This window comes from Aulostomus chinensis, chromosome 5 (genome assembly GCF_037954235.1).
Source record: "Aulostomus chinensis isolate RoL2024-O1b breed Wild chromosome 5, RoL_Achi_v1.0, whole genome shotgun sequence".
Lineage (NCBI taxonomy): Eukaryota > Metazoa > Chordata > Actinopteri > Syngnathiformes > Aulostomidae > Aulostomus > Aulostomus chinensis.
The window spans coordinates 29340889-29362853 of NC_141324.1; the positions used below are offsets into that span (position 1 = coordinate 29340889).

The 21965-nt window shown below is 46.7% G+C and overlaps 1 protein-coding gene across 14 annotated transcripts in view; it reads left to right on the forward strand.

Moving 5' to 3' along the window:
* Positions 1-21965, forward strand: part of pard3ab (par-3 family cell polarity regulator alpha, b) — a 226785-nt gene that overhangs the window by 79829 nt on the left and 124991 nt on the right. For all 14 annotated transcript variants that reach the window (XM_086204487.1, XM_086204489.1, XM_086204488.1 and 11 more), the window contains 3 exons: positions 1961-2144; positions 6408-6595; positions 6915-7058. In XM_086204487.1, the coding sequence (XP_086060613.1) occupies positions 1961-2144; positions 6408-6595; positions 6915-7058 (516 nt within the window). The remainder of the gene's footprint in view (positions 1-1960; positions 2145-6407; positions 6596-6914; positions 7059-21965) is intronic.

Sequence of the window (21965 nt, forward strand, 5' to 3'; positions counted from 1 at the left end):
TAAAAGGCCGTCACATCTCCTGAACTTAAACTTTAACAAGTCATTGTTGTCGAAGCATCGATAAGAATCAGCTAACACCGCCAGTTAGCGTTAGCGTCAGCGGGCTGGCCTGCTGACAAACATGTGGAGGGGATTCATCAAGGCAATCAGACAGGAACGTCTGATACCTCATCATGTGATCAACCACCAATCCGCTGCTTTTATTGTGCTGTTGACAATCAGCACATACACACACACACACACACTACCCCACGGTGTAGTTCTCATTTATGGAGAGTATTACAGCCCTGCTGATTACTGTGTAATAATAACCACATGGGCAGTAAAAGTACCCAAGGGCTGGGGGTGGGTGTGGGGGGAGGGGGGTGTCCTCTGGGTCCACAGAGGCAGGCATTGCTGATTCAGCAGATCTGAACTTTAATATGGGGCGAGTGGAAGACAAACGCACACACCAAGTTTTATCTGAAAGCGCCTGTGTGTGATTGTGTATTTTACATATATTCACACACATACACACACACACACCCTCCCTCTGCTCCTGACCTTTGACCTTTATTATCCCCAGAACCGTGCACACATTAGACTGGGGCTGCCACCAGCGCTAATGTGAACTAAATGTGTGCAGCATTTATGTAAAGGGGCTAATGGGAAAAATTAGTCTAGAGGTGTGTGTGTGTGTGTGTCCTTGTGTGTGTGTGTGTGTGTGTGTGCTTGTGTGTGTGTGCGTGTGTGTGCGTGTGCGCGCGCGCCCTCAAGAGCCTGCTCCTCTCACCAGGGAGCCTGTCCAGCATGCTATAAAACTTCATAGCTCTCAAGCTAAATGTGGCTGAAATGAACATTTAATGTGCTGGAAAACTGGTACTTGGATTTGAATAGTGTGTGTGTGTGTGTGTGTGTGTGTGTGTGTGTGTGTGTGTGTGTGTGTGTGTGAATATATAAATAAATAGTATTTGATTCTCTTTGTTCGGGTCCTGTCCTGTGTGTATGCTGAGTTTTGGATATTGTGTGTTTTATGAGATGGTGTTTCAGTGCTGTTTGAATTTCCTCCAAACTTGATTGAAATGGTTTTTAAAAGTCCGGTAAATGTGGCGCCCAGGCAGTGCAGCGCTGAGTTGTGTTGTCTACCAACACGTTGCCTCCAGCTTGGTTGAATGTCTTTACAAACACAATTATCCGTGTCTGCAGATGGAAGCTGTCTGTATGTGTTGCGTTGTCTGTATAGTTTGTGTGTGTGTGTGTGTGTGTGTGTGTGTGTGTCAGGCTCTTCCCATGTGCTACATCGTCCTTCCTGTATTTATACTCCTGCTCCAGAAGCATGCGACCAGTAAACGCCAGCGATCTTTCTCAGGGGTTTTGTTCTTCTTGTGGGGTTTATGAGACGCTGGCGTCACAGCCCAGGTTGACAGACCAGAGTCGGACCAGAGAAAAGACCTGAAGCAGCCCTCAGTTCCACTTTGCTCTAGACTTTGTAGTCCTGCTTCCCTTCTTTTGCCTCCTCAAAACATTTCTGAACATCGCAGGAAAAATGAATGGTGGGCGTCAGTCACTACGATGGCACGCCGCACGTCCTGATTTCAGCTGACGTGGAGAATGAATGGAAAAACCGAAAGAATGAAATATAATTTAATGTTAAAGACTTTACAAGGAGATTCATTCATTCCCGCTGTGAGGTTTCTTTCTAAAGAAAATCCTCCCACTGTAAATCTTTTATCTCTCCCCCTGGTCTGTCCCTGTCTTTGTCACCTTTCTTCTGTGCGTGACAGCAATTTTATCTCGTAATTCCAGATCATCTCAGTGTTTGTATTGTTAGGTGATGAAAAAGAAAAACAGCCAAATCTAATCTACTTCCTTCTTTGTTCCAGTTCTCTCTCTGGTCTCTGAGGACTTGCAGCAGCTTAGCCTGTTCCGCCATTCTTCTGTGTGAATCATTTATCATGTCCTCTCTGTCTCGCTCCTCCAGTTGATAGCAGTGTACGATGAGCAGGAGCCCCATCATGGAGGTGACGGGACCAGCGCCAGTTCCACAGGAACCCAGAGTCCAGACCTGTTTGCCGCAGACCTCAGTGCTTGTAGCGGAACCTCGGCCTTCCAGCCCTACCAGGCGGCCAGCGAGATCGAGGTCACCCCCTCCGCCCTGCGCACCAGTAAGTCTCAACACCAGAAACTAGAGGTCCAAGTGCCGGGATGGAGCGCAGCTGGACGTATTTAGACGGACACATCAGCTGAATAGAGGGACCACGAAGACCAGGAGCTAAAACATTGAATTAACAGATTAGTAATTGACTCCATTCTTCTCACATCTCATTTCTGTCGTCTGTCAGCCGCTGCGGCCGTATACAGAAAACCTAACAAATTACCTTATCACAGCCCAGCGCTACCTTAACCCCGTCCATAAATTCTCTTAATTGGACAGGAGGGCCGCTTTTTTCCAGGCACAGATAGCCATTTGATCCCCGGCCAAAGTGGCTAATTGGTTCTGTTGGCTGCCTCCTAAATCAAATGTGACGCTGAGTTGGTCTAACGCTGCAGTTTTGCCGACCGTGTCACTTCTGCTATAATTACTGGGAGTTCGGACGGCGAACAGACTCCTGTAGTCCTGCAGGATCAAGAAAATCTTGGCGCACAGTCACAGATGGAAACGAGCACGTGGAGAAAACAGAGAGGAACAATAAAGCAGAGAAGCCTGCGTAGTTTAGTGCTTCCATGAGATGAAACCAGTGGATCCGTGTTTATTAAACAGGTCCAAGTGGAGTTTTAGAGAGCAAAACTTCTCTTTTAATCCCTCTTCAGGTGTAATGATGAAAGCAAATAAACGCGTGCGTGTTTCGACTCAGAAATGAACTCCAACAGGTTGAGAATTGGTCGCGAGAGTCCTGGGGTCCAGGGTCCCTAGCGGGTTGTCCCCCAAAGTCGAGTTTGTCTGCAGGGGTGGGACGACGCATCGATTTCATCAAAGCTACTTCAAAACATCGATGTATAATCACCAAGTTAAAGAATACACATTTGAAATTCTCACGCCGCGTTTCTTTCACTTTTTCCACCTAAACACACCCTCAGAATTCTTCATGTGAGTCGACTCGGAGGCGGATATGTGGTGAATGCCGTCGCCTCGCAGCGGCCGATGACGTGAACGGTATCGACAAACATGCTGTTGTCGTCCAAAGGACTGATACACAATAGAGCATCATGATGAAACCGGTGGTCCCTGCCCTTTAGTGGGCTCCACGCTGCTAGTTCTACTGGTGTGCCTCCCTGACCCCAGCACAGCTGGAGGAGGGGGGCTTGGGTACAGCACCCCTGAGCACCGACGTGTTGTTGGAGCACCTGTCAGTGTAGCAGATGACACTGCTAAATTGCTGACTCTAATATGCACCCGAAAAACATCCGATAGTCAGGAATGCCACGTTGGTCCAGGGACCTCCAACTCAAACCAGCAATGCCCAGCGAACTGGCTTTGATGGAAATCTCCCTTTTTGTGTGTTTATCTTACACACAAACACACACACACACACACACGAGAGAGAGAGAGAGTGCAAGGAGGTCGCTGCAGCTGTAATTGGATTTCTGGATGAGATGGCGAGTGTGAATATGCAGTAAGTAAATGGAAATCTCTGGCATAATCACACCTGCCAGTTATGTCCAATTTAACAGTCTCCATAGTCGATGCTAACCCCTCTTAATTGATGACACTGAATCTCATTAGCTGAATTTTAATGGGTTTTAAGAGAAATGTCAGACGTGGAAGAGAAGTGGAAGGTGTGGGGTTTATTTTTTGGTTGCGTGCCTAATGAGAATAGCTTTCAATCACTGACTTGCGCTGGACTGTGTGAGCCTCTGCCAGTTTTCTTTGTCAGCGAACAAACCAGAAAGAAAAGCGCTTAAGTTTATTAAACAGAAGTTCTGCTGAAATTAACAGACTGATTGATGTTGGTTTCCTGGCTTTGTTCAACCGTTGCAGAAATAGAAATGCTGATTAAAGGGCCGTGCTGCTGTTGCATGCTGCTGTTGTCAACATGTGAGGCTTCCGCATGCTAAATGGAAAAGTTAATTTCTAAAGCGTGAAGCAGTGATTAGTATTCTCCAAAAGTCCTCATTAAAGTTAATCTGTTAAACGTACAGTAAAGTTAATGAGTTATTCCTGATAATCCCCGAAAGAGCCGCCGTTTTAGCTGCTCATGCTGTTACCTATCGTCATCACGAAAAAAATAATTAAACACAAAAAAATTAAATTTCATGTCACAGAGAGAAAAACTGCGGAAACCTCTGAAGTTATTAATAGATTTGATTTAATGAGAATATTGTAATTTGCATTTCAAATGAACACATTCTTCTCAGTGCTAATGACAGATGTTTTTTTAAATTTCTCTTCAGGGTTTTTAGTATTTAATGTATTAGCTGATAATAAATGTTGTTAATAGACACTCGCAGTAGAAGCCCCGGTTATATTTAGTGCCAGGGGGATGGATCAGCGTAGTCCAGTGTGACGTCGGCATCACCTTGGGTTCTCTGGACCAAAAGGCAGTTAGATTCTGTTTTATTGCAGAAAATAAGATCTTTGGCAAAGAAAAATCTGGTAGTTCAACAGTGGCAACGTTCCTCCAGGTTTTGAGACTCGGCTTCGCCACAAAAGTTGAAATGAAGGCGGTGCTCAGGAAGCTCCAGGACTTGTACTGGCATTGCAAAGTAGGATTTGAACTTCCAGGCCAATGAAAATGAGCAGGAACTCGTCTGAATATCAGGGCAGGGAAAAATTCGCGCTCAGAAGAATCTATTTTTATCTGTTTGGGTTTTTTGTGGAGTATTAGATTACGAGCTGGATTCCCAAATAGCACTAATAAAGTGAGTTAACTCAACGTGTGTGAGCCACACTGTGCTGCTGCTTCAGCAGAAGGCGCTGGGTTGTGCGGCGGGCCTCATCACCGCCGTGTTCCTGTGCTCCGATGCCCTCTGGGAGTCACAGTTGTGGAGGAGGTGTTGAGACCTGTCAGGACAGGCTGAACTCCATCTCGCTGAGCCCTGCTGCCTCCCACGGCTCCCAGCACTTGAAGTCCCACGATCTGGGTGACCCGACATCACCAGTCAGCCAAGAACACATACACACACACACACACACACACACACACACAAACACACAAACACATGTCCAGATTCTACTGCTGTAGCTGTTGGCTCTGATATCTCTAAACACGCCTGCTGGTTTGTGTGCATGAAAAATACATTTAGATGATTTAAAAACCTCTCATAGGCCACATGCACATTGACACCTGAACATAAGTATGACGTGTACACACACACACACACACACACACACACACACACACACAGCAGTTTATCAGTGGCCGAAGACACAAACAAGGATTAATCCAGTCATGAACATCCTCTCGTGATCCACACAAAGACACTGGAAACTGTTGATTCAGGCCCAAACACACACACACACACACACACACACACACACACACACACACACACACACACACGCACATGCACACACTCCTCTCAGTATTTCCTTTTGGACTCACAACACTGTCCAAAACATCTGACGATATGTAAACAGCTTGAAGAGAACATGGGAACGTGACACCCGCCATTGTTATCGCTGCAGCCTCTTCAACAGCTTCACTTCTTCGTTTATATTCCATCGCTCCTGTGTGGTCCACTCCAGGATTTTAGTCGTGAGATTTTTGAGAGGCCTGAGAGTGGAATATTTTTTGAAGTCATAACACTGAGCCTTGTGTACAGGCACAGGCTGCGGTGTTGTGCGGCTGCTGCCCTTGTTAGCGTTGTTTTTTGGAGCGTAAACCAGAGTGAAGAGTTTTAATGGACACTCACAGGGACGTTTCTCAACACACTCTTCCTCGCATTGTTGTTGCCACTCTGTTACTGCTGCTGCAGGGCAATGAGGGGACGCTGATAGGGAATAAAGCTTCCTGATTCGACTTCTAAAGTTTTTTGTGATAGGGTGATGATGGAACAACTAGAATTAGTTTTCTTTGTTGTTGGGAAAAGGGCGGTTTCCCTCAGTAGCTCATATTCATGAAGGTGGGCGGAGCCTCCAGGTCTGGAAATGAAGCCAATGCTCATGTGGCTTTAATAAAATTGTTTGGGAGTCTGTAACGGTGACTTCTGGTCAGAACAGGGGGGTGTCAATTTTGTCAGATGATGGTTTTATTGGCTTTGGGGTGTGGCGATCGGTGATTGACAAGTCGCTACCATGGTACTTGTCAGTCTGGACGGAGAAGAAGCAGTGGACCTGCACGCCAGCCTCAAAAGGCCAAACTGTCCTCCTCTAAACGATGGGCGGCAGGCCAGGCATCTGCCAGGGTGAATTCTGAACCCTCAAATTTAGGAATAAAGACTTGCTGTGTATTTGCTCACCGCCCCTGTTGTTTCCTCCTCTCTCTCAGATATGCCCCTCCACGTGCGGCGCAGCAGCGACCCCGCCTTGTTGACCGCCAACGGGCCGTTCAGTGGTGTTGAGGCCCGGGTTCACACAGAGGAGCAGCCGTCAAGGAAAAACCCGACACGCTGGTCCACCACTGCTGGCTTCCTGAAAGCGCGACACTCCACCGGCACAAATAGCCTGGAGAGAAAGGTGGGTGGGGCTTAGCAGCCAAAGGGCAGGGGGTTCTATGTGTGGGATCTTGTTATTTTGAATGTTCTCAAGTCACCCGTCCTCAAGAACCTACAGTTCACATTTATTTGTTCCTCAGATTTGCTCACAGAGTTTAGCGTTGGTTTCTGTTGGTAATGAATTACTCGTAGTTTGAAGTTGATAGAATCTTTAGTTTCTCGCCTTCCCATTCTGGCGTTCAGCAGATACAACAACCAAAATGTTGCAACAAACAATTCACCCGTTTCTGAACAGCTTCACCACAACTTGGTAACGGAGCAGTGGTGATGTGTTCCTGCAGGGTAAAGGGATGGACACGTACCGCAGCCTGCCGCGGGACGCAGGGACCTGGGCCAATCAGAGAGAGTTTCAGAGGGAGACGGCGCGGTCATCACTCAGCGCCAATCACCCCATGGTGGACCGCTGGCTGGAGAGGCAGGAACAGGTAGGACAGCAGGCGGTTATTTGAAGGGTCAGACATGTTTATTCGCTGCTGCGCTGAAGCCCCCGATGAACACACTCGCAATTTGCATCTCGCTTCGAGTTTTAGGTTCACTTGACGGTTAAATGGAAACCCAGCAACTGTAAATCTCCTGCAGATCATATTTGATGGCGTTACTATAGAATATCAGACGTCCAGCGCCGTGTCTGCGTTCCGTGCCCGTCCAGTCACCGCCACCACGGGCTCAAGCTGTCAGGCGTTCAGGGATCCACGGCCCAGCAGCTCAGCGAGATCCTGTCACAGATGACCAGATCCTTGTCCACTCCCCTGCCCCTCAGCTGAGAGGTTAAAAAGTTAAAAGTAATTCCACTATAAATCCACAATGACATGCAAGTCAGAAATAACACAGCGATGATGAAGTAAATCTCATACGCCACAGGGAGGACATGTGGTCCTGCTTAAGTGGGGAAGATTAAGGGCTGCTTCCCTCACTGGGAATATACATGACATGGCTGGAATATAATTAGAAAATATGCTAACAAGCAGGCCCACATGCAGCACGCACATCATTTTGCAGAAGATGTATTAAAATAAACCGGATTGAAGATCCAAGTTTGTTCTGTCGTGGTACCAGGATGTGAGAGAGAGGAGGAAGAAGAAGAAGAAGTAGCCGAGTGGTGAAAGCAGCATCCTTGTACACGTGCAGCCACCATATTACCTGTTCCTGGGCGGCGGCTTCTCTTCACACCAACTTTCAGGGCCTCCGTTAGTGCTTAGAAGAGATCGCAGGTCCAACCGCTGCAGCGTGGGAGGGGCTACATCACGGCTCGCCAGTGAGAAGCCAGCAGGGCTGAGACGTAGGTCACACTGGTTTGGTCAGGTTGTCTCCTTCCACACGGCCCCCAGCCCGATCACGCTTACGTCGTCACTGAGGTGAGCCGCTGATATTTGGTGGGATCTCGGGGATCTGAACCCTTATTTCATCACCACAGCCTGACACCGGGGTGAAAACCCACCCCCCTGTAAAGCCGTGGACTTAACACGGTCGAGCGTCACGGCTCCCCCATCAGACGCTCAGTCAAATTCATCTCTTCGGCTGTTGAGAAATTCTCAGTTTGGCTTTTGTGGTGCAGCTGTGTTTCGTCTTCCCGGTTCCCTCCCTGGTATTCGGCGGGGCGGCGGAACGTCACCACCTCTGCTCCTGAGGTGAAATATTTGAACTGCGAGCGTTCCGTGTTGTGAGGCCCAGCCCGCTGACGGGGAACGGTTCCAAACCTCACGTCCCAAGACCCACCTGGAAGTGTCGTATTAACCCCCACTCTGAGATGGATGGTTCAGCTCAAACTGGTGAGAATATGGAACTGTTCAGGAGACAGGGCCAAAGCTCAGAATGGCACCGGTACCAGTTGGGTGGTGAACAGCCACCTCTGGACTGTTGGAACTAAAATGGTGTCACTGTTTCTGGCGTCGTGAGTCCTTTGATCACGAGGTTGCTACACTAAAGGGTTAAACTGAGAGGTTCCCATCATCCATCTGCAGAACTGCTGCACCATTTTCCTCATTTGTCTTTCTGACTATATTAATGACCTGCTGAAGGCTACCTACCCACTCTCTCTCTCACACACACACACACACACACACACACACATACGCCCTCCTGTCAACTCATTTTGCTGACAGCCCTCACAGTGAAGAACAGTTACATTAGTGCGTGTGTGGCCTTGCACTGTTTGTGTGTGTGTGTGTGTGTGTGTTACTTGATGCTGCCTCTCTGCTATATTGAGAGACAGGTTGTTGACTAGATGTCATGTTATGTACACTTGCTGTGTGCTGTTACAGAAAATGACCTCGCAAAATAGTCTGAATGACGGCATGTAATATCACATTTCCTCTGTACAACCACACACACACACACAATACAGACCCATAATAACAGCTGCCGAGATCTCAAACTGGTGTGTGTGTGTGTGTGTGTGTGTGTGTGTGTGTGTGTGTGTGTGTGAGAGAGAGAACCTCTCTGGTTGATCTCACTGTTTTTGTTGTGTCACTTTGGCTTCAGCTCCACTCTGATTGCGCTCTTCCAGGACGGCTGTTGTAACTGCACAATGACAGGATGAGAAAATCGCGCGATGAGAAACGTCAAATGAAAGAAAAACAGCCATTGTTACACACGTAAATGTATTTATGATACTGTTGAATAGCCGTTAATGCAGCGGGGAAAAGGAAGAACTCAATAAATCATGGGTGTGACCCATTTGAGTTAGCAGCAGTTGAGGAGGAGGAGGCCTGCGCGCTGGCGCTGCACCGTCATCGATTGTGATGTCAGCCTGTGCAATTATTAAACAAAGCAGAGCAGTTTTTATTTTGGACAGACTGTGTTTTGTTGTATTTAAAGATACAAAAGTTGTTATTTTTATGTTGGAAACGGGACCACACAAATAGCAGCGATGAGGTGGGCTGACCCAGACGTAGGCATCGCCGCAGGTTCCCTCCACCTCCAGAACACACTTGGATTGTTCCACTGGGTTCCTGAGCTTCACGCTGATGAACTACGCCTATGTGATATTTGAAGAGGAAAGGCGACAGCTGGAAGTCCTAGGCTAGGTGGGGCTGTGCCCTCGCCACCCGGTGGGTGAATGACCTCAGCGGCAATACCACCAGGAGCTTCATCAGGTTGCCGTGGTGATGTTTGCAGTCTTGTGCAGCCATTTGTTAGCAACCCCTGTTGTTCATACGCACAAATGCTGGGAAATTCACAAGTTGGGTTGATTTGGTAGAACAAAAACCTGAAGTATCTCAGGCCCGTGGGACCCACAGACCTCAGTTCGGGTTTTTAAGACTCGTTCCTGCCACACTGCATTGTTTGACCACTGTAAAAAAAGAAATACAGATGTGGAGCTTAAACGAACATCAAAACTTATTATCCTATACAGGGTCTGCAGGCTGAACACCAAGGTTGCACTGATAGATAAAAGAAATAAAATAAAGACCAAATACAAACAAAACCATGCAATTTTTTATTATTCAGGAAGCTGAAGTGGAGAATGTTGTGCATCTTTGCGCTTCATACTCTGCACGTCCTGGAACACCAAAAATCTGCTAGTGCACCGTCAGCTGGAGAGCCATTTTCCAATAATGTATTGAACCGTTGTTAAGAGTGTAAAATAGCAATGGAAGCGTAACATCCCCGGTGAATAGAGCAGCTCGGAATGTGAATGAAGTACCGCAATTTCCTCAAGTTGGTTTCACCTTATCTTCCTAGGATGAATGACGTGGAACAGAGAGGAGCGTGAAAAGAAGAGGGCAAATTAGAATAGAGCATCAAATAATGAGGCAGGCCTGTTTCACTCGTGTGGAGGAATCAGCACCTCTCATAACAAAACGCACGGAACAGAGCATTGCGCGGCACAGAAGTGAGCCAGATTGAATCGCGCTGAAATGAATGAAGCTATTCTCCGTCCCTGAGTGGGTAATTGTGCGTGCCTGCAGCAGCTCGGGTGGCGCCGTGGCACCCCAAAAAAAGACAACGAAAAAAAGAGGGAAAGAGAGGACTGCGATAGTTTGGAGCCACGTTCAGAAGCCCCTGAACTTCCAGCCCATTTGGCAACAGGTAGGGGGTCGCCATGGCAACAGCGAGCTGTCAGCAGAGTGGGTATTAATGAGAACTGGTTGGAGGTGCTGAGGCTGTGTAGAAAAGAGGCTCGACTGTTGTGCATTTTGCTGAGTATAATATGGAGGTTTATGCATCTGTGTGATTTGATTCCATCCATTGATGTCTTTGTGCCTGCGCATTCTTGATTTTGTGTGTGTGTGTGTGTGTGTGTTTTCTGTGTGAGCATGTGTCAAACATTCACAGACATAGTTGCAAATCAACCAATTAAAAAGATAAGCAACAAGGCACTGAGCTGCTTGCAGTGGGAGATGTATACACACTCTCACACACTCACACATGCACACACACAGCTTGTACAGTGTGTGGGTCAGTCTTGCTCTCTGAGGATTTACATGTGTTCAATTGTTTTGTTCAATATGTGTGATTTAACGATTTCTCTACGCGTGTTTAGTGAGCGATGTCTGCTTGGTTTTAGTGTGTCCATCTCTTTTATTGAATATTAGCTGTGTGTGTGTGTGTGTGTGTGTGTGTGTGTGTGTGTGTGTAATACCATACCAGAAAAACAATCAAACACACACAGATGCATCACAACAACGCCTCTGGCACTTGGATGAATGATATTTTAGCAATAAATGTTTAACTTCATCTCATACGGGCGGCTTCGTATACTGTATGAATGAAAACAACACTTTTTCCCCCACAAGAACCTGAATTTAAGAACGTAAACAGCAACAAGCTCATCATCAGGAATAATCGAGCAAATGAAATATTCAAGTTGAGCTGCGTTGCAGGTGCGTTGTAAATGTGTATCCTCTTAAAGTCGCACTGTGAAGCCCGGCCAGCGTTTTTGTGCCGGCAGTCAAACGGCTGCAGCTCCTGGCGACGCCGGCAGTTTGAATTGCAGCGTTTTACCGAATCACCAGGAAAACACTTGCAGCAACCGCTGTCGCAACATGACAAACATCAAGTTCTATAGGGTTTGGGTCTCATTTCAGTTCATTGTGTTTTATCTGTGTAGGAGAAAAAGAAAAAGCATCATGGCCGCAAAAATGAAGCGACACTCACACTGAGCCGAAGAGTAAATAACACGAATGAGAGCTGAGCGACGATGTCTGCGTCGGCCGCTGGGGGACCAGCTGTTGTCTTCACTGTGCTTTCTTGGCAAGGGTGAAGCTAAAGAACTGTCTGTCCGTGTGTCTGTCGCGACCCACAACTTTGTATAATCTTGAGTTTCTGGGCAGATTCTCAGTTTCCAGGAGCAGGTTGAGTCTTGGGTTGTGTGTGAAACAGTTGAGTTTTGCATCTCCAGAATGTAAGGATGTCATGTTTGCTCTGCATGGCAGTGGGAACCTGGGTATTCCTCTGCCAGCTCACGTCAGCAAAAGAAACATCAATGGATGGATTATTGTAGCCCGTGTGAACATGGTCACATGATCACAAACCTTGTCAGATCTACAATATATTTTGTTAGAAGGCTCAACAAAAATTTAGCGATGCACTTTGTGCTGATGATTTATGGTTTTTTGCACAGCGGCGGCGGCGCTCGTAGGTCAGTGTGTCATGATGGACGATACGTAGAGTCCTGGTTTGTATCACTGTGTGTTTGCAACTGCTGAGGGACCCGGCTATCTTCCAGTGTGGGACAGAGGCTGCGTATAATCCACCAGGGATGTTGTTAAACAGATGTACTGACAGCACGTACACACACACACACACACACACACACACACACACACACACACACACACACACACCTGGATACCTTTGCAGGAATCTCAACGCTGGCATATGCATGTGTTCTCCTTCCAGTATTCACACTTGAGTGCTGGTTGTCACACTTACACACTAGAGAGCTAGTTTGATCAAATGTACCACACCAGGATAAACATACCAACGTGAATTCACACACACACACACACACACACACACACACACACACACACACACACACACACACACACACACACACACACACAAATATAACAGGATGTCACACAGTTGCACAGATTCTTCAAATCACTTGTGGACAGTCGCGTGTGCACATGCAATAAATCACAAAAACACTGAGAAATTAACGGAATCGTATGACGCTTCTTTCCAGTGCTCCCATGCTAACAAGCCCTGCAGTGTTGGTGTGTGTGTGTGTGTGTGTGTGTGTTTGTGTGTGTGTGTGTGTGTGTCAGAGTGAGGTTGAGTCCCTCATGTGCACAGTGCAGCTTTAGCTGGATAAATCATGCAAACCTGAGCCGTACGCTCATAAATCACCTCAGCTGTGCAGTGTATGCGCATGCATAATGTGTGCTGAAACCTGCACGTTCAGGTTTTGTCAAGTATTTACGTCAGTGTGTCTGGGTTGAGTTTTTTTTATATGCAGGTGTGTATGCAAACAAGAAGGTGTGTGTGTGTGTGTGTGTGTATATATATATATATATATATTTGTATTTGTGTGTTTTAGACAGGTTTACATCAGCAGCAGCAGCCATAGACTCAGAACAAATGTCCAGTAGGTGCTGCTGTGGAGCTTAGATTTGAGTCGGCATGGTGAAAGGGTTTGTTTATGAAAGCGTGTGTGTGTTCTGTCCTTCTGTTTCTGTACTTTTTGTGAGCATGGTGTGAATAGGGTTGCAGATAATACTGTAGGTGTGTGTTTGTGTTGTCAGATGTGTGAAGACTTCAGTGTTAATCTGCTACCACCTCTCTATCATAAGCCTTTGACTCCTTCCCTCTTTTCTTCTCGCTGTGTGTTTTGTTTGGACGTATATCTTTGTGTGCATATTCGTCCGGCGGTGTCCAGACACTTCTTTCTCTGCTGCTTAATGTTCTTGTTCTCCGCCTCACTCATGCCGTTACCACTCCGACTCTTGTTCTCTTTCTTCACTGTGTCGTCCTCGGACGTTTGTTGGCGAAAGGTCGAAGTTACTGTCACCTCACATGAACACAACATCGCGGGAGGAAATCCCTTCAAATATTGGACAAAGTATCCTCAGTTCATCTTTTAGTTCCAGTGGACGCTTGGGGCCAAATTTGAGAAATTTCCCCAAGGTGTCCCAGAGATGTAGCTTTAGTAGTCATGGGGTGCACGGATAGACTTACGGACGACCCGGAAACAAACTGTCTTTGGCCAGCAGTTCTGTTCCCCAGGGTCCAGAGCCTGGTCCTGGGCGGGGGAGATAGGATGTTGGCATCAGAGGAGCAGAGTTCGGCTGGTGTTTGGAAGTGGATCTGTGAGGTGTGACGGGGTTTAGGTGTGGATGAGGAGAAGGACTTTGAAATGGATCCACTGTTTGACACGGAGGTTTGAGTGGACCGGGCGATGGTGAGAGTGTGACTGGGTCGCACACACTCAGAGTTTGGGATAGTGAGGGAAGGGGGAGGAGACGCAAGTGAGTTACTTGTACTGGCAACAAAGGCAGGGAGGGAGGGAGGCGTGGCCAGGGCACAGTGTCAACCAAACACTTTTGCTATCTGTACCTCAATCAATAGCTTGACTTCTTGGACAGTTTTTGATCGATATGTCAGTGTTGCCTCGTTTTTCTCTACAATCGTACGTTGCCCACACACCCTACCAAGCTGTCCAGGTCGTTGCTCCGCCCTCTCTGCTGCACCTGGGAGCACCGCGTACGACCACATACCTGATTCTGGACACCTGGAAGGTGAGGAGTTTCACCAGGGGGATTATTTCCTTGGCATTTTCACATTCTCAAAACTGTACCAGAACATGAAAACAGACACCAGTTTACCAAAAGTAAATTTTCTTGTTTGGTCTTTCAGCAAGTTGGTAATTTTCCACAAGTGCAGTTTCACAAATCAGAAGTTTCCTCCTCAGGGTTTGACTTGTGGGAGTGAGTAACGAGATCTTGAGATACTTGATGGTACTGACGCAGTTCTGTCGGTGTCATTAAAGTATCAAAGTCCAGTACCCAGCCCCAGGGGTACTTCATGAAATCATAAATCTTTGTCAGAGGGGTGTCTTTCTTGTTTTTTCAGGGTTTATTTGTGTTTTGATGGTTCTGCTGTAACTATTTTGATGGATACTAACATTCGCACTTCTTCCTGGAAGGTCATTCTGCTTGTTAATCCATCTGTCAGCGGTATTTGGGGGCATTTTGATCAGTGAAACAATGTCACATTTTTGGAAATAAATCCAGACACGTATAATGTTTCTGTTGCAGATTTGCATATAATATTGGCCTTGGCGGCGGCGACATGTGCTCTCTAACTGCAATTCTTGTTATCATTGTTATTATGAAAATGACACTCGCTGACATTTCACACATGGCAGAATGTAATTTCCATAATGTAAATCTCTCCAGTCTTAAAACCACATGTAAATAATTAAAAAAAAAAAAAAGGGATCTTTGCAAATGTCTGGATTTTGTCTGGATTATACGCCTCCATCTTACAGTTACAAATTCTATGCCTGTGAAATCCAGTCTCTGGTATTCATCATTTATGTGACAGGCATTACGACGTATCATTTACTCAAACTACTCTTCTGCCTGGAGCAAGAATCAAGGCTTCATTGGCGTATAAAGTCAACATTCAGTCTTCAGAGGCAGAAACTCACTAAAATCCTGTCGTTCTATTCTTCCTCCTCTTGTCGTCTTTTATTCCCGGTGTTTCCCTCCTTCCCTCGATCGCCTCTTCTCCTCCATGCCTCATCCTCTTTGATCTTTCGGTTTTAATATGACAGAGAGCTGTGGGAGCCTGATCTCTTCCAGCTGGGAGGGACAAGGAGAGAAAGCCGGAGGAGAGGGATGGAGGGAAGATGAAAGACGACTCTCCCTTTCCTGAGGGTGTGCAGTTTCCCCCGAGAGGATCTCCACCTCAGGGTGCAACCCGCCGTCACCACTCCACACCAGCACGTAATGTGCCCTTAATCACCTGCTACCCAACTCTATTACCCCGAAAATGAAGGTGGTCAAGTTGGACAGATGGTGGCGTTTCAGAACCGTAATCCACCTGTTGAGAAGTGAAAGCAGTGAAAGCTAAAAACACATGCAGCCCCTCAGATCAAAGAATCTCAGCTTTGTAAAGCAGCTGCGCTCCACAGGTTTATCATTAGTGCAGCGGGAATAAACAAGCAGTGGAGACGCTGGCAGATGAAAGAGGGAGTGGAGAAGAAAGTCGATGTTGTAGAGGTCTATAAAAACGATCAAAGAGCAGCTAGAGAGACAACAACTGCGGGTGTCGGCTGCTATCAGTGCAGAATCTGAAGGATCTGACTGGAGCTGTGCGTTTATGTGGTCTGACAGCAGAACCCTGGACTGACAGAACCAGACTGTCCTGGAACAGCTGGATCCCAGGTTTGCTGTCGGGAACAGGAGGAATACCCCAGTCGTCACTGAAAACTTCAACCTTAACACCAGGAGTGTTTTCGTCTGTCTCTACGAACTGATCCTTGTTGCCATTAGCGAGCATCACCTGTGCTGATTCTCGTTCTGATTTCAGATGACATTTAAAATGCAGGAAGACATTCTCTGCTGTCTCCAGCTCCGAATAAAACAAACATGCCCTCACAAATTCGACTCAATTAATCTGTGAATTAGCTGAAGAGTTGAATTACAGTCCTGAACAACGGTGTTGCTATCGACATCAGCCAATCAGCAGAAGTCATTCAGACGAAGTCAGCAAGTATTTGGCGTACAAAAGTGTCTTCATGGCATGTTGGATGCGACTGTGGATCTTTTTCATCACTGATTAATCGCCCGATTCACTTCACGATTAATAAATTAATCTGTGAGATGTCAAAAAATGGAACCATCCCCATCACCGTTTCCCACAATTGTCGGTCCGAACCCTTTAAAACCCAGAGACTCCGGTGGCCGGTGGCGAATGATTTTCTCTAAATCAGCTGATGGATTCGCTGTTGCAGCTGTCAAAACCATCGGAGAGATTTCCTCTCAGGTTTCCCCTCAAAAATCTGCTGAGTACACAAAATGAAAAGTGACTCGCAAAACCACAATAAATAATTTGTAAAATATTTCACGATGAAAACAAATGTAATATTTCTGAAGTATTGCTCGTATTGTTTACTGTTTGATGTGTTTTTATGTGGCTGCACAGCTGAGTCTTTGCTGAAGGTGCAGCAGGAAGTCAGGGAAGGGTTGGCGAGCGGTTACACAGATGTGTGTTTGCTCCCTGACTTGCTTCTATAGACACACTCTTCTCTCCAGCAGCAGCCAGAACACTTGGCGTCGGGGGGGATAATGGCCTTCAATCTGACAACTCCTCCTCGGTGTGTGTTGCTCGTCACCATTATCCGCAGCTCCCTTCCCCTCCCTGGGCTGGAACGCTCGGCTCTATCTGGTATTTTGCTCCATGGTGGCCGCGGCTCCGTCGGGAGTTTGAGTTTAGTAAACGGTGCATCACATAACGAGCTGTGTGACCTGCCACCCAGCGCTCGGGTCGCCTGTGTGTTTAGAGCGTACACACCAGCTTCAGACCAGAGACGACCGCACACACCGGAGTGTGTCTGCAGGGAGGATTTATATAGATTTAAAAGAAACCTGATTACATTTTGATATTGGTTTGTTGTTTGTTTGCAGGAATCTGTTTTGGTACACGTTGTTGCCCCGACTCATTCCCTGGATTCATTTTTGGTCGCTCTCGCGAACTTCCTGTGGCAGCCATATTGGATTGCCTATTTGCGCTACATTTATCATCGTGAGGCGGGTTCAGTGTTGACGCTGTCTTGAGTTTACGGAACATAAAGTTGTAAAGTATCTTCTCATATTGGACGGATAATTAATGCGGGGAAATGAGGGTCAGTCGCACTGACAGCAGCATCGGACTGTAACAGCTTCAGGTGCTTCAGTTGGCGCTACCATGCTAATGGTGCCAAGCATCTCAGATCTGGTGTGATTGTCATGGTTGGCGCTAACCACCTCCACCTGCGCCGGTCCTCCATCCCTCCTCCCTCCAGCCACAGCTACTGGTTTCAACCTGTGACATTTGATCTGGTTTCTCCGGACCCTGGCTCTCTTGGAAAAACAGAGTGATCCCCAGTCCGGCTGTTTCTGACGCTGGTCTGGATCTGGTCCTGGAGGAGATTTTACACCTCTTGTTGTAGTTGGCATCAAAGTAAACAGCCTTGATAGTCTGGACTAAAGGAGACTGGTGTGAGAGGGTCCTGACCCAGCTAACATTGGCTAACATTAGCCACCAGTTCTAATGGAAGAACATTGTGAGGATGTCAATCCTTACAAATAATGATCCTGTAAATATTTACCAAGACACAATATTGAGATCGTAGTATTCTGAGACTTCTGTGGAGAAGTTGTTGAATACTTCATCTGTAATCTGCTATCTGAAACAACCTTTGTAGAGTGAGAATGAGATAGTTGGGAAGTGTTCTGGGAACAAATTAAAAACTAGCGAAACTATGGCGTGTAATATTCTCTGAACATTTCCATAACAAGACATTTCTAGCTTGGTAGGGGGTCTGAAATCCCTGCGAATAACACGCCAGTCAGGAGCTCTCAACCTTTGAGCGTTTTGGAGAAAAAAAATCCTTTCATTGAAACAGAAAAGGCAATTTCTCTGGGAGGGATGTGATCCAGTATTTCAGAAAGCTATTCCAAAGAGCATCAAGCTGAGGCTAGAGGCTGGAAACTAAATTGCTGTAGGGGTACCACCTACATTCTTTGTTTTCTGTGCGTAAAGGAATGTGGCGTTGCTTTGTGTGTGCATGCTTGATCCATTCCAGTTGGTACATGGTTCCGCCTCCATATGGCTCACATAAATACAGATGGAGAAATGTTCCTTTTATTCCTCCCCCCCCCTCCCCCCCCCATCTCCGTTCCTCTACATGTACTTGATCACGTTCCGTCTCACACACGTGTACACACGTTCCCTCTACCTGTGGCATGTTTGACATCGTCAGGAGAGCCAAGTCAAGCTGACTCGGTCTGCGTGTTGGACTCAGGCCTACATCAACGTTCAGCCCCATTCTGGTTGATTACTGTCTAAATAATGTCTCCACACCGCTGGAATACCAGACGGCCTCAGCGGGCCGGGCCAGGGTCCGGGCCCAGGGAGAGGAGGGTTACGGCTGTGAGGGATTGGAGGAGAACGTCTCATGGACACCCGACGACAGTGAATTCAAAGAGGAGGTTTTAGATGGTGCTGATGGATGCAACTTGGTCTTTTAGTTTCTACACACAGTTGCAGTGGAGCAGTAGGTGTAGCCTGACCAGGCCTTTTAATTGGATCGCAGTTGTCCCTGGATACACGATGGAGCAGGACCCGATCTGTACCTGAACTATGTCCTCCTCCAGAACAGTAGGTGGCAGTGTTCCCCCTTACAGCTGTACATTCAAGAACTATGAGAAGAAAATCCCCTTAAGCTTCCTGGTCTTTACAGGTGTGTGTTTCTCCTGAAGGTGTGGTCATTTAAGCAGCGCTGTTTGACTTCCGTGTTACACGCCGCAGCAGGGCCGACAGAACACGAGCAGCCGAAGCGTTGACCGGCCAGGATTGTTCTGATTCCAGCGGCACGATCCGGGCGTGTTCGTCAGGCGCCGCCCGGACGTACGTGTTCACGTGTGTTTTAAAAGTTGAACTGACACAATAAGTTCAACTTATTTATTCGTGTAAACCAACCGAGTGTTTGCAGCCCAACTCTGGATTTATTAAATTTATTTAAACTTATGCAGAAGCTCAAACTTTAGTGCTTTTTTTTTTTTTTTTTTGCTCCAGCAACCAAAAAGTAATGTATAAGATGTGAGAACATTCCAGAATCCCATCTGGTTGCTAGTTGGGAGTGTTCAAAGCGTTGTTTGTCATGCTTTGAACGAGCTTTCTCATGGCTCTCTGCTCCTCTGTGTAATGTGCCTTTGTCTGTCTTGCTATCTGCCTCTCCTTCAGTTTCTTTGAGCCACTTTCTCACTCTGCTCTTCCTTTTATTCTTTATTCTTTCATTTCTCGGTCCTATCACTCACTTCATCTCGCCGGCACTCTCGGGAGGAGTGTCTGAAACAATTCTCACTAATCTAACTGTTCTTTTTAACAATAGCTATTAAATTTTGAAAGTAACCGTTCCTGCTTTGCCTTTTTCCAGTGTGCAGGGGATGTGGAATCATGTTCACCTCCCCACCAAAAAAAAAAAAAAAAAAATCCAAGTGCCATTCAAACCTTATGCAATTTCATTTGGAGTGACACTGACTGAGCTCTCGGGGGACATCGGCTCCTAAAATGGGAGTTTTGAAATTGCCTACGTTCCTGATGAAGCCTCCATTGTCTGTAATTTCAAAGAAAATTGCAGAGCATATTTTGTTGAAGTAATAACCCTTTACCCAGCCCATCTTCTTTGATTGAATTGAATCACAGGAATTGCAGTTGAATTAAGGGGGGGGAGCTAAAGTGGCGCCGTAGTCATTTAGAATGTGCTGGTTGTCTCCTTTTGTTCTCACTCTTACTGCCGCTGCCTTTGGTGGTTGGAGGATGCAGGGCTGCAGACTGACTGCCGCTAACCTGTGTGTGCTCTCTGTCTCCTCACCACGGTCCTTGATATTTACTTCCAGTATTTGATGTTTGTTAGGACCGGATGCTCTGTCTGGTGCTCCCTTTGCTGCTGTAACACCTGAAATGTTCCCGTTTGTGGAGGTGCGGAATATTGAGAAACAACAAACAGATCCTGGGTCGACCGTAATTTAAAATCTGAAGAGAAATTTCTAGAATATGAAGATTACATTCTGGACTTAAGTTGGCTTATGATTTTAAAGAATGACGCAAACAACGGCGGTTCTTCGTGTGTCCAGAAAGTAGATTCATGCCCCACTCGAAGGCTGCAGGTGTTCCTCCTTAATTCATCCTGATTGGGGAAAAAAAGAAGTTTACAAGCAAGTAGAAATGGTACTACTGCATGTACTACTTCTAAAAGAACCACGACTACAGCACTTGTACTTGGCCGTGAGCGTTTCAGTCCAGTTGAGTTAAAGAGAAACCAGTTCAGCTTTCTTTTGTGGGATTTATCCACTTTTTAAACTCATTTAATTTTTCTTGCCATCGTCTGCGGCAGGCATCAAGGTCTAACACTGATGTTTACGACGCGTTTACTTTGAAACATTTCTTTATGTGTTTATATTGAAGTACAATGCAGTACCGGAATGTACACACTCTTTCAGTAGTTGTTAAAAAAAAAAGGGGAAAAAAAGAGACGACAACTAAGAGGCGTCATGGTTCCCACCAACATCACCTCTCCTGCTTTAGTGGAGCGCTGACAGCCAGGATGATAAACTCTGATAACGTCCCTCCAGCTCAATGAATCCTTGAGTTATTGACGCTGCCGTCTGGATCCTATTATCAAAGTGTCTTCAAAAGAGACTAATTGAATTAGCGCCGGGATCTGTAATTGAAAACTTGCCTTTAATGATGCATTGTGGTTGTGAGCAGAGCCGAGCGTCTGCATTCATCTGACGTCTGTCTTTCATGACTGATAGAACTCAACGTAATCAAGGACACTGCGTTTGTTTGATCCTCAGAAATGTCAGAGCGCGCGTCCAAGACCATTTGTCACCAGAACTTTGAGAGCAGCAGCCGCGGTGAAGCCGCTGACGGGTTTTCCCTGTGCGGTTTAGAAATGGGTTTAATCTGGTAGTGAAAACAACATTCAGCCAAATTAACCGTGAGTTTGCTTCCCCGGCTGGTCTGACAGACGTCCTACACCTGGACCAGCGGCGGCGACCCCGTGACGTGTTTGACATCAGAGGTGGCGTGCGGTGATGTTTGAGCATAACATCCCTCAACACAATGAAATGTGTCCGCGGGCACTCAGGCGAGCTTTCATGAACCTTGGAGCTGAAGATCTGGGGCGTGCGTGCGTGCATGGGTGTGTGTGTGTGTGTGTTTGTGTGTGTGCGTGCGTGTGTGTGTGTGTGTCCCCCCAGAAATTGCACAGATTTATTTGTTGCTGCTTCCCGGAGGAGGTCACACATCCAGTGAACCGGAGGCCATTTGTGCTCCAGTCTTTGAGGCCCGCAGCCCCTCTCTCCAACTGTGTGCCGATCGTGCCCATTGTTCTTGGTCAGGCTGGTCGGGCGCCGTGAGGGAAGCTCCCTGAGTTTTCTGTGGTGGTTCATTAGATAGAACAGCCTTTCGGTCACATGACACGGCAGCGGCGCTACCCAGTAGTTATGATGTTATGTTTTAGTTTTACAATCAAATGGTAAACCAAGAGTTTAACCACATTAACAAGTGTATGATGGTGAATCTCAATCTGCTGCCTTGAATGTAAGGCCCTCTTACTGCTGGCGCTGATTCCTCTTTAATTTTTATACGTGAAGAGAAATGCCATC